The following is a 13737-nucleotide window of genomic DNA, read 5'->3' on the forward strand; positions in this document are numbered from 1 at the left end:
ATATAAAGAAGAGGTGGCAAGAATACACAGAAAAACTGTACAAAAAAAGATCTTCATGACCCAGATAATCACGATGGTGTGATCACTCACCTAGAACCAGACATCCTGGAATGCGAAGTCAAGTGGGCCTTAGGAAGCATCACTATGAACAAAGCTAGTGGAGGTGATGGAATTCCAGTTGAGCTATTTCAAATCCTAAAAGATGTTGGTGTGAAAGTGCTACACTCAGTATGTCAGCAAATTTGGAAAACTCAGCAGTTGCCACCGGTCAGGAAAAGGTCAGTTTTCATTCCAATCCCAAAGAAAGGTAATGCAAAGAATGTTCAAACTACCGCACAATTGCACTCATCTCACACGCTAGTCAAGTAATACTCAAATTCTCCAAGCCAGGCTTTAACGTGAACTTCCAGATGTTCAAGCTGAATTTAGAAAAGGCAGAGGTACCAGAGATCAAATTGCCAGCATCCATTGGATCATCAAAAAAGCAAGAGAGTTCCAGAAAAACATCTACTTCTGCTTTATTGACCTCGCCAAAGCCTCGCCAAAGACTGTGTGGATCACAACAAACTTAAAATTCTTAAAGAGGTGGAAATACCAGACCACCTTACCTGCCTCCTGAGAAACTGTATGCTGGTAAAGAAGCAACAGTTAGAACTAGACATGCAACAGCAGACTGGTTCCAAATCGGGAAAGGAGTACGTCAGATCTGTATATTGTCACCCTGCTTATTTAACTTATATGTGGAGTACATCATGAGAAATGCCAGGCTGAATGAAGCACAAGCTGGAATCAAGATTGCTGGGAGAAATACCAATAACCTCAGATATGCAGATGACACCACCCTTATGGCAGAAAGTGAAGAACTAAAGAGCCTCTTGATGAAAGTGAAAAAGGAGAGTGAAAAAGATGGCTTAAAATTCAACATTTAGAAAACAAAGATCATGGCATCTGGGCCCATCACTTCATGGCAAATAGATGGGGAAAGAGTGGAACATATTTAAGTTCATGGGAAAAACAAAGGTTGTCATGTTATTCTGTTTTCAGGTTAACTGAGATATGATGAACATGTAACAATGTATAAGTTTAAGGTGTACAATGTAAAAACCAGGGTTAGATGCCACAAAGTAGATGGCAAGGCATTAACCGTATGTGTGCTGTCAGGCCTGGGGCCTCTTCCATCTTTGTCAAACAAAGTGCTCACCCTCTCATCAAACACTGTCATGGTTTTCTTTTTCATTACTTGGCCATTCTTTATACCACATTCACACCTAATATTTGTGGAATCCAGGGTAAGAATGAGCTGAAGCCCAGTATCATATTTAAAAGTTACTTATCTAAAAAATAAATAAATAAGTCACTTACCTAATAAATTTAAATAAAATGTTTCATCTTTTTACTTTGACAGTATGCCTTGATGGCACTCTGGAAGGCCAGGCTCAATTTTAGCCTTCTTGGTTCTGCATCAGGATAAAGTAGTGTGTGGGTAGTTGGCTCTTCATTTGCAGCCACCCCCTCCTCTTCCTATGCTTGGCCTTGCTGCATGCCCTGAGGACCCTCTGGGTCTGCTTGTGGGCACCCCAGGCAGAATGTCCCACGTACACAGATCATGGTCTAGAGAGTATATACAAATTTCAGGTGGGTCTGCTCACAAGAGGTTCTTTGCCCTGACAGAAGGGGCTCAGTTGAAGAGGACCAGAGTTGGGCCATTTAAAGTATGGGACAATGCACAGATGGTTCTTTCCAAGTCTCCTTGTTCTGTTCCTCACCCACCCTTTCCTGAAGTCACTTTTTCAACTGAGACTGGGTGTTGAAAAGTGAGAATATTGATAGTAGCTTTAGAGAAAACTTCAATGAAAAAATAAGTTTTTTTATCAATCATCTATTTATCTACCGTCTATCTATTTTGGGCTTCCTAGGTGGCTTGTTAGTCAAGAAGCTGCCTGCCAATGCAGGAGATGAAGGGGACGCAGATTCATTCTGGGTCAGGAAGATTCCCTGATGGAAATGGCAACCCACTCCTGTATTCTTGCCTGGAAAATCCTATGGACAGAAGAGCCTGGCGGGCTACATACAGGCTAGGGGGTTGCAAGAGTCAGATATAACTTATAGAGACTAAACAATTCAGTAGTGTTAAGTAATTCACCTTGTGAAACAGATCTCCAAAACTTTTTTCATCTTGAAAATCTGAAACTCTGTACCTATTAAATAACAAGTCTCCTTTCCTCTCCCCAGCCCCTGGTATCAACCATTCTATTTTCTATGAATTTGACTACTTTAGATACTTCATGTAAGTGGAAAAATACAGTATCCTTTTGTGCATTGCTTTTTCACTTAGCTTAATGTCTTCCAGTTTCATCCATGTTATAGCCTGTGACAGGATTTCCTTTGTTGTGAAGGCTGAATAATATTCCATTGTATGCATGACATTCATGTTCATCGTTGGTTCCTCTTTTGAGAGAGATCTGGGTTGATCCACCTTTTAGCTATTGTGAATAGCACTACTATGAATCAGTTCAGTTCAGTCGCTCAGTCGTGTCCGACTCTTTGCGATCCCATGAATCGCAGCACGCCAGGCCTCCCTGTCCATCACCAACTCCCAGAGTTCACTCAGACTCACGTCCATCGAGTCGGTGATGCCATCCAGCCATCTCATCCTCTGTCGTCCCCTTCTCCTCCTGCCCCCAATCCCTCCCAGCATCAGAGTCTTTTCCAATGAGTCAGCTCTTCCCATGAGGTGGCCAAAGTACTGGAGTTTCAGCTTTAGCATCATTCCTTCCAAAGAAATCCCAGGGCTGATCTCCTTCAGAATGGACTGGTTGGATCTCCTTGCAGTCCAAGGGACTCTCAAGAGTCTTCTCCAACACCACAGTTCAAAAGCATCAATTCTTTGGCGCTCAGCCTTCTTCACAGTCCAACTCTCACATCCATACATGACCACAGGAAAAACCATAGCCTTGACTAGATGGACCTTTGTTGGCAAAGTAATGTCTCTGCTTTTCAATATGCTATCTAGGTTGGTCATAACTTTTCTTCCAAGGAGTAAGCGTCTTTTAATTTCATGGCTGCAGGCACCATCTGCAGTGATTTTGGAGCCCAATATGAATATGGATGTGCAAATCTCTGTGAGACACTGCTTTTAATTCTTTTGGATATATATCCAGAAATGGGATTGCCGGATCATGTGTCAGCTGCATTTTTAATTTTTTGAAGAAACTCCATACTGATGCACCATTTTATAATCTCACCAACAGTCCATGAGGGAGTTCTCCACATCCTTGCCCACTCTTCTTATTTTCTGTTTGTGATAGTAGCCACCCTAATAGGTATGAGATTGTATTTCTCCAGTAACTAGTGATGTTGGATATCTTTTCATATCCCTGTTGGCCATCTGTACATCATATTTGGAGAAATGTCTGTTGAAGTTCTTTGCTGATTTTTAAATTTGGTTCTTTAATTTTTTATATCAATGAAGAATATCCACAATGATAGAAAAAGGCTATTCAAGTACTCTTCCCTTTTCTAACCACCTACCTGAAGTTGAATTTTGTTTACCCGTTTCAGTCAATATAACATATTACCATAGAATAAGTGAAAAAGTAGATATGAGAATCCAGCTGCCTTCCATTAAGTCAGATAATGAAGAGACTTGCAAACATGTAAAACAATGCTACTTTTCACTTATATTTTTGGACAATTATTTTTCACCAAAAAATAAAATGTTTATGTTAATATTTAATGACTTCATTATTGTTAGTTTTAGGTGAATAAATATTTTTAAGGATTCTCAGTTTGTTTAAAATTAATTTCATTTTTGGCTGTGCTGGGTCTTCTTTGCTGTGTGGAGGCTTTTCTCTAGTTGCAACAAGCGGGGGCTATTCTCTAGTTGCAGTGCCAGGCCTCTCATTGCAGTGGCGTCTCTCGTTGTGGAGAACAGGCTCTGGGGCTCAATAGTTGCGGCTCGTTTGCTCCAGAGCACAGGTGCACACACAGGCTTAGTTGCTCCAGGGCATGTGGGATCTTCCCGGATCAAGGATGGAACCCGTGTCTCCTGCATTGGTAGGCGGATTCTTTACCACTGGGCTACCAGGGAAGCCCTAAGGGTTCTCACTTTTAATCTCTAAAACAGAAAATAATGATAGATATAATCAGTATTTTTTTTAAAGTTCTTGTTTATCCTCAATAATTTTTAAGAGTAAAAGGATTTGAGAAATCAAAAAGTTTTATATATACTGTGCTAGAAATGTTGAAGAACTGAAAGCAGTTAGTTCAAGTGGCCCAAGACTGGTTCAGAAGAAGAAACTTTCTGAGATAAAATAGAAAATAATATGTATCACTAAGAATTTTAATAAATTATTTCTAGATGGTGATGGAAAGTGGGGATTGGCTGGTTGGTGGAGACCTTCAGGTGCTGGAAAGAATACGGTGGAATGATGGGTTGGACCAATACCGCCTGACACCTCTGGAGCTCAAACAGAAGTGTAAAGAAATGGATGCTGGTATGTAGGCTGACTCTCCTGCATTTGTTAATACTTCTAATCATCCTCTGCTTATAGAATTAAGGCTATCAGGAAACAGCATGTTTACAGGTTTGAAAAGTTGAAAACCTTCATCTATTGATATGTCTCAGTTCAGTTCAGTTCAGTCGCTCAGTCGTGTCCAACTCTTTGCGACCCCATGAATTGTGGCATACAGACCTCCCCGTCCATCACCAAGTCCTGGAGTTTACCCAAACTCATGTCCATCGAGTTGGTGATGCCATCCAGCCATCTCATCCGCTGTCGTCCCTTTCTCCTCCTGCCCCCAATCCCTCCCAGCATCAGGGTCTTTTCCAATCAGTCAATTCTTCACATGAGGTGGCCAAAATATTGGAGTTTCAGCATCAGTCCTTCCAATGGACACCCAGGACTGATCTCCTTTAGGATGAACTGGTTGGATCTCCTTGCGGTCCAAGGGATTCTCAAGAGTCTTCTCCAACACCACAGTTCAAAAGCATCAATTCTTCAGCGCTCAGCTTTCTTGATAGTCCAACTCTCACATCCATACATGACCACTGGAAAAACCATAGCCTTGACTAGATGTACCTTTGCTGGCAAAGTGATGTCTCTGCTTTTGAATATGCTGTCTAAGTTGGTCATAACTTTTCTTCCAAGGAGTAAGCGTCTTTTAATTTCATGGCTGCAGTCACCATCTACAGTGATTTTGGAGCCCCAAATATAAAGTCTGACACTGTTTCCACTGTTTCCCCCTCTATTTCCCATGAAGTGATGGGACCAGATGCCACGATCTCAGTTTTCTGAATGTTGAGCTTTAAGCCAACTTTTTCACTCTCCACTTTCACTTTCATCAAGAGGCTTTTGAGTTCCTCTTCACTTTCTGCCATAAGGGTGGTGTCATCTGCATATCTGAGGTTATTGGTATTTCTCCCAGCAATCTTGATTCTAGCTTGTGCTTCTCCCAGCCCAGCGTTTCTCATGATGTACTCTGCATAGAAGTTAAATAAGAAGGGTGACAATATACAGCCTTGACGTACTCCTTTTCCTATTTGGAACCAGTTTGTTGTTCCATGTCCAGTTCTAACTGTTGCTTCCTGACCTGCATATAGGTTTCTCAAGAGGCAGGTCAGGTGGTCTGGTATTCCCATCTCTTTCAGAGTTTTCCACAGTTTATTGTGATCCACACAGGAAACCATAAAGCTTAAAGCTTCCAATCATAAAGATATGGAAAGCTTATAAAGTTGAACTGCTGTAATATTATGCAGCTATTAAAAAAATATACACTGACACATAAAGATACCCAAAGTATATTTGTTAAGTAAAAAAGCAAATTTCAGAACAGTATGTATAGAATAATCTCGGAAAACAAAGTAAAATGGGATAATTTGCTTTTAAAACCCAAACCTACTTCTGTGTGTAGAAGTGGAAATGTCTGGCAACATGTGAACCAACCTGCCAATGACAACAGCTACCTCTAGGGATAAAGTGGGGCCAAGGGGAAGGGAAGATTTTCACTTTACATATTTTGAAAAAGAGAGAAAAAGTAACGATAGGATGATGGATGATTTTTATATTCTATTTTGGGCTTTTCTGTATTTCCTAAGTTTTCTATAATGGATGTACATTAATCCATTTCATAACCAAAAGAAAAATTAAGCCTCCCAGGACTTCATCACTAAGTGAAGTAGTTTTGAAGATTTCCATAAAGTGAAGATGTGTTTTTATATCTTTAAGTTGTTAAGATTTTGCAGATTCCAGAAAATGTTCCTCATCAATATTCGCCCCCTAGGGAAATGAGGCTGGAGCAGGGCACAAGGGGACGGATCGATACCAGCCCCTGCCTGAGCTGTGGTTTGTAAGAAATGTCTTGGCAACTAATGTGTTCATTTCTGAGTCAGGCTCTCCCTTTAGGGCTTCCTGCCTGTGTCCTATCTCTGTCTAAAAAGTCTGGTACTGGTACCTTTGGAGTAACACCCCTAAAGATCCAGGTGGTTTTCCAGCTGGTTCTTAAAAGCAAGCAGATATACTCAAATTCATGTTTTTTTTAAATGGCTGAGTAATATTCCATTATATATAGGTACCACATCTTCTTTATCCATTCATCAGTCAGTGGACATCTAGGTTGCTTCCATGTCCTGGCTATTGTAAACAGTGCTGCTATGAAAATTGGGGTACATGTGTCTTTTTCGATTATGGTTTTTCTCAGGGTATATGCCAAGCAGTGGAGTTGCTGGGTCATATATGGTAGATTTATTCCTAGTTTTTTAAGGAATCTCCATACCATTTTCCATAATGGCTGTATCAGTTTACATTCCCATCAACAGTGTAGCAGGGTTCCCTTTTCCCCACATCCTCTACAGGGTTTTAGTCAGTTCTAGCGAGGTGGATGAACCTAGAGCCTGCTATACAGAGTGAAGTCAGAAAAACGAATATAGTATATTAATGCATATATATGGAATCTAGAAAATGGTATCAATGAACCTATTTGCAGGAAAGGAATGGATGGATATGTGGATGTAGAGAACGAACTTGTGGACACAGTAAAGGAGAAAGTGGGATGAATGGAGAAAGTAGCATCTATATATATATATATATATATATATATATATAAAATCAGGTGTAAGATGGATAGCTGGTGAGAAGTTGCTGTGTAGAACAGGGAGCCCAGTCTGGCACTCTGTGATGGACCTGGAAGGATGGGTGGGGGGCGGGGGAGGTGAACGTATGTATAATTATGATTGATTTTGTTGTTGTATGGCAGAAACCAACACAACATTGTAAACATTTTTTGAAAATTTTAATTAAAAAATAGAAGAAAAAGCAAGTGGATATAACAAGTACACTGAACAATAAACACAGCTGCGTCTTTTTCTGTTCTTGAAGGCATTGCATGTCTTTGATCTTGGTGTTCTGCTTTCACTCCCCAGATGCAGTGTTTGCATTCCAGCTGCGCAATCCTGTCCACAATGGCCATGCTCTGTTGATGCAGGACACCCGCCGCCGGCTCCTGGAGAGAGGCTACAAGCACCCGGTCCTGCTGCTCCACCCGCTGGGTGGCTGGACCAAAGATGATGACGTGCCCCTGGACTGGCGGATGAAACAGCACACAGCTGTGCTCGAAGAAGAGGTTCTTGATCCCAAGTCAACCATTGTTGCCATCTTCCCATCTCCCATGTTATATGCTGGCCCCACAGAGGTGAGCAGTTCCCTGATCTGGGCTCTGGGACTCACAAGTGTAGGATCAAGTCTCACTTAGAAAAGCAAAAGCTCTTCTGGGATTCTTCTTTATGAACAGATTCTGACATCTTTTGGTCTCTTTTTATCTGACCTGATTATGTTTCCATATAGTATTTGTGGGGCTTCCCTGGTGGCTCAGAGTCTGCCTGCAATGCAGGAGACCCACTTCCTGGGTCAGGAAGATCCCCTGGAGAAGGGAACGGTAATCCACTACAGTATTCTTGCCTGGAGAATTCCATGGACAGAGGAGCCTGGCAGGCTACAGTCCATGGAGGTGCAGAGTCAGACACAGCTGAGCCGCCAACACTTTTCACTTTTCATTTGTAAAAATACTAGCAACACCAAATCAAACCTATCATATACTGCCTTTGAGACTCTGCAAGCTGGTATGTGAACAAGGTGGATGATACAGCTTACCTGGGTTATAGGGCAAGATGTATCTAGCCTAATATATCAGAAGTTACCACTTACTCTTAAGTGATTCACCATGCTCAGTGAGCTACATTAGAAGGGAGAGGATATTTTTAAAAGCTTAATGTCTCCCTTTCATCATAACACATTGGGCCTGTCAAGTAGACTTCCTTTGTCGCACAGCACCACCCGTGTAGTGGATATGAACAAGTCTGCAGTAAGAATAATGAATTGAAAAGGTCATAGCACTTTGGAATGCTCCAAGGTGAGTTTAATGAATTATCTTCAACCAGATCAAATTTCCAGGCCCCTAGCTCTCTTCCCTATCCTATTTCTATCTGAGCTTGAAAGAGGGCAACTTGTTTTGAAATCCCAATGCTGTGTTGAAATGGAATCAATGTGTGCATATGAATGTTAATTAGCTCATTACTGGCAGTTACATGGAAGTCCATGGTAAGAGATGGAGTTTGTAATCTCCCTTAAACTGTGATTTATTTTGAATAGGGAGGAACTGAAAAGTAAAATTCACATAGTTCTATGGAACAGTAAGATCTGAGTGTTCGTCGTCTGTTAGTCTGGAGAGATTACAAACTATAACCCCAGGTTCTAAGAGGGAAGGTTCTTATCTTTAAAGCTCCTATGTTAATTGCTCAGTCACGTCTGACCCTTTGTGACCCCACGGACTGTATGTAGCCTGTCAGGCTCCAGTTTCCATAGAATTCTCTAGAATACTGGAGTGGGTTGCCATTTCCTTTTCCAAAAACTCCTATATTCTTCCCAGTAGGACAATACAGATGAGCTAAGAGCAGCCTTGGACACCTCACTGACTTTCTTACAATTATTAGTTGACCCACATTGCTGAATTACTTTTGAAGCAGAATAAAGGGATGTCTCCATAAACTGGGGCCCAAAGGATTGGCCAGTGGTGATCAGCATGTCCTTGATGTGGTATTTCCTAGGTCCAGTGGCACTGCAGAGCCCGGATGGTTGCAGGGGCCAATTTCTACATTGTGGGCCGGGACCCTGCAGGAATGCCCCATCCTGAGACCAAGAAAGACCTGTATGAACCCTCTCACGGGGGCAAGGTCTTGACCATGGCCCCTGGCCTCACATCTGTGGAAATCATTCCATTCCGAGTGGCTGCCTACAACAAAGCCAAGAAAGCCATGGACTTCTATAATCCAGAAAGGTAGGTTTTCCGAAGAAAATTCTGTAATCAACATTTGTATGACTGGAATGATGAGAGAAAATTTTGGGAAAGCTCCTAGCTGGAGTGATGGTCCCTTGTAAGCTCAGACCTGGTCTTGCACATTCTTTGTCCCCCAAAGATGTAGCACATCTTGTAACAGATGGTCCTTAAGTATTTCCTTTCCAACACAAATTCCTTGGGCACGCTTTGAGTGCCTGGCACGTTACATGAAAGGGTTGTATATACAGAAAAAGATTTCAAGTGTTAATAGAGCACTCAACCATGCTCAGAGCTCACCAAGTAGTCAGAGCTATAGGAGACATGCCCTATGAACTGAGAGGTGCCGTGAGCGCTGACTGCAGAGCTGCTACGATTTCCGGGTCTTCTGCAAGTTCCTTTACTGAAAACTTACTGAACTGCTTAACTTAGAAAGGTGCAGCTTTTTACAGAAAGAAAAAAATGTAGTTTCAGAACCCATAACATCCTCCTGGGGTCTTTGAAGTAGATGTTATTTACCTATGCTGAGTTCTTTGTTGCTACCCTATGACAGGCACAACGAGTTTGACTTCATCTCAGGAACTCGTATGAGGAAGCTGGCCCGGGAAGGCGAAAATCCCCCAGATGGCTTCATGGCCCCCAAAGCATGGAAAATCCTGACAGATTATTATGCGTCCCTGGAGAAGAACAACTAAATGCCCTTCAGAGCCAGTTTCTTTTTGAACTGCTCTTTGATTTCTTTTTCTATTTTTGTGATTACTTTTCAATTGCTTTTATTTACAGTTTATATATATGTATATATACCACACACATGTGTATGTATGTGTGTGTGTATATATATAATATATACAGTAAAACTGAAGGCCAAACTTTAGCAGGTAAAAGAAATGTTATCATTTCAGAATGAAATTACTTTTCTACTGCATCTGAGCAGTAGCTCCTAGATTTCTTAAAGCTCTGACCATGTGTCTCCTTTACTTGCCAAAAAGTAAAGCATTTTTTTTCCAGCTGAAGTCTTGCCAACTTGCACTCTCCCATGTCATATACCAACAGAAGAAATCAGACGGGCAGCTTTCTATATAGCTGTGAAAGAAAAACAAAAAAAAGAAAATCTCACCCTAGATGAGGGGATGCTCATGTCAAGATTCTCCTTTGTTTCCCTCATGCCCAAATCTAGCCTTAATGCTCAGACTCTTCTGTACGACTGGAGAAACCCAATGAGTGAAAATGTGAAGTTAATCTCAGAGAGATATGCAATCTAGTTCTGCCACGAAAATTACATTGTCTAATAAGTCTTTTTTCTGTGAATAATAGAACTCCAGTTAAATGGTGACTTTTAATTAAATGGTGACTTTTAATTAAATGGCGACTTTTAATTAAATAGCATATAGGGCTTTGATGAAGAGATTTGCACTCAGGCCTCAATCTGGGAATGTGGAGACTTAATACTTTCTCCTCTTTGCTGTGATCATTGTGTTCCACGGAGATGCTGCACCTATTAACTGCAGTGGCATCGGCGGGGACCAGACCCAATTCAGACCCATCAGACTATTGAGCTGCTGGAACCGGACAAAAACACAGGAAAAGTCCAACCTTTTCATCTTACAGGTGACCAGACTAAAATGATGGACAAGCACTGGCTTGATGAGAGCACTGTAACTGAAGGGCCAAACTGGCATTTCGGAAGCGCTGGTGGCACAGGAGCACCCGGCTCTCCCGCCTCAGGCTGATATGCCTTCTGCACTGCACAACACAGGAGCTGGGTCTGGTTCCTGTCAACTGCTCAACAAAACTCCTTAACAGAGGGCACTTAACCAGTTTTCTTGGATGCTGAAAGGTCCAGAGGTTTTTAAAACCCAGCTGATTTTATTACACTTGAAAAAAACTTTTCCAAAGACTCAGCATGCTGTTCGGACATCCAACCTCTGATGGCTTTACTCTCTGGGAGGCAATCTGGCCCCTTATGTGTAATTCCGTGTTGCTTAGGAATATATGAAAAAATAGTACCTTTTGTAAATAGGTCTCTCTGGAAGAGACTCTGCAAAGAGAAAACTGTGTTTTTCATAGTTTTTTTTTTTTTTTTAAAGAAAATGCTAATCCAAGCTAATGAAACTTCTTTTGAGAAATAGATCACAATGGCCACAGCAAAGTATGACCATCTTTAATAGTAATAGTGCCTATATTCATGTAATCAGAGGTCCTACTGCCTTCTTAAAAACAGCATGTTTATTGAAAACACGAGACAAGACGCAGTGCCTTAATCAATATATTTTGTGAGTTTTTAATATATTTAAAACTGCTCTTCTGCTTCAGTAGTACTTAGTGCAAATAACTATTTCTATGTACAACTGATGCTTATTCTTATTTTAATAAATTTCCAAGATAAAAGCTGAGTCTTTCCTGCCTATCTTTTCAAGGATTGGTTGATATGTGTTGGTTGAAGCCCCTGTGAACTGGTGTAATTGGAGAGAAACAGCAGCTCTTCCCAGGGATGGGGGAGCCTGGTGGGCTGCCATCTATGGGGTTGCACGGAGTCGGACACGACTGAAGCGACTTAGCAGCAGCAGCAGCAGCAGCAGCTTTTAGACCATAATTACAAGGCTGTTTAACCTCTGTTTGTGTCATTTTTAAACTGTGCTCTCGACGTGCAGGCACAGGATCTCAGCCAACACTGCAGTTCCTCAGGGACCTCACCCTGGGATTTCAATGCAGTGGGATCTGGCGACCTTTAACTTTTCCTTAATTTGTTCCCTTTTCTTCAAAGTGCCTCCAACAAGCTTACGCAGTTCCAGCAGGGTCAGAAGTAGCTATGCTTTTCCACAGCACCCACTGCTCCACTCACGTCCGCAGTTGCTGCTGGTGTATTCAGCGGCCTCGACACAGGCCTGCAGATGTGGGGTTCTTTCCCTCCTAGAGTCCCTCCGTCTCTTCCGTCTTGAATGTTTCATGCAAATTTTTGTTCCTGAACTCACTCTAAACAAAACTGGTGTAACAGCCAACTCAAAGGTGCCTTTGTTACCACTTTATCTTTCTCTCCAGATCTTTACTTGCTGGCTCCTGGACAAAGCAGAGCAGGGAATGTGTAAGTAGATAAAGACAGAAGTGGTATTGAGGGAGTAGGCCAGACCGTACAGGGCTGTGTGGAAGGCACATGTGAATCACTGATTTGTTCGGATCGTGGTGGACTTACACCGATCAGCATTTATATCAAGCCTACAAGACTCCTTTCCAACCCATCTTTCTTGCACGAAGAAACACATCTTAGTCATTTGAGAACAATTAAGTTCACTTCTGCTTTTTCCTCATCTTCCTCCTATTACCTTTTAGGTCCAGTATAGATCTTCAACATACTTTCCTAATAGGTAGGTAATCAGGAAATCAGGTGAGCACAAGAACAACCAATTGTTTTTGTGGAGCTTTTGTCTTTGAGATTTTGAATGATACAGGTTTCTATTATATATGCATATTCCCATTACCAATAATGCATAAATTATCAAGAATTAACTATAGATTACTGAAAGAGTAAACCACTAATTTTTCCTTCCCCATGGCATGTATTTAATTTTTTGGTCAATATTAACTATTATTGGGCCATTCATTATACATACTCACCAATGGTTAAAGTGACGTATATAAGCAATTCACTTCAAAGGTGCCTATTTTAATGTTTTTTGCTTATATTTTAATTTTATTGAACTTACTAAAATAAATGGGCCACTGTCTAGAGTTTGGACATTTTTATTTGATAAAAAAAACCCAGACAAAATAAATACTTTTTTTATGGAGCTAGGCAAGAGTGATAATGCAAAGAAGTCTTGACAAACTGAGAAACAAATCTTTTACATTGAGTCTTCTATTAAATGGTTTTTCAATGCCTTATCTTTTGTTACTGAGGTACTCACCCCTCCTTGCCAAGCTATTACCATTTCCATAGATTTACTAATTTGGATTAACTGTAGGGAAGACCACTTTCAATTAGAAATCTAAATTACAGAATGTTTTTTAAAAAATAATACAATTTTATTACGCTCAAATCCATAAGCCACAAATGGGGCACAGCTTTTTAAATGTCATAACATGTATTTGTAATTGCTGCCATTGGTAATACAGACTTTATTTGGTAAAGTTCTTCCATATGGTTGGCTTGTTTCGGAAACTCAAACCTGCTCTGCACTTATTTTACTAAATAACTTTTGTGAAAGTTCTTATATGCCATACAACGTATTATACACTTTATGGGAGGTAAAGAAAAACCTTGATTTACTGCATAAGCCTGCTTTCCATAAACAGTTGAAAAGTACAGTTCAGATTAGGTTCAAATAATAATGGCCCGTGTGTCTGTGCTCAGTCACTTCTCTCTGCAGCCCATGGATTGTGGACCAGGCTTCTCTGTCCAAGGAATTTTCCAGG

The 13737-nt window shown here is 41.0% G+C and overlaps 1 protein-coding gene and 1 pseudogene across 3 annotated transcripts in view; one reads left to right on the forward strand and one right to left on the reverse strand.

Moving 5' to 3' along the window:
- Positions 1-11715, forward strand: part of PAPSS2 (3'-phosphoadenosine 5'-phosphosulfate synthase 2) — a 95735-nt gene extending 84020 nt beyond the window's left edge. For all 3 annotated transcript variants that reach the window (XM_025274204.3, XM_025274205.3, XM_006072996.4), the window contains 4 exons: positions 4361-4496; positions 7421-7689; positions 9101-9330; positions 9881-11715. In XM_025274204.3, the coding sequence (XP_025129989.3) occupies positions 4361-4496; positions 7421-7689; positions 9101-9330; positions 9881-10022 (777 nt within the window). In that variant the 3' untranslated portion in view covers positions 10023-11715. The remainder of the gene's footprint in view (positions 1-4360; positions 4497-7420; positions 7690-9100; positions 9331-9880) is intronic.
- LOC112581689 lies at positions 1099-1216 on the reverse strand (annotated as a pseudogene).
- Positions 11716-13737: the final 2022 nt, after the last annotated feature.

The sequence above is a fragment of the Bubalus bubalis genome, chromosome 23 (genome assembly GCF_019923935.1).
Source record: "Bubalus bubalis isolate 160015118507 breed Murrah chromosome 23, NDDB_SH_1, whole genome shotgun sequence".
NCBI lineage: Eukaryota > Metazoa > Chordata > Mammalia > Artiodactyla > Bovidae > Bubalus > Bubalus bubalis.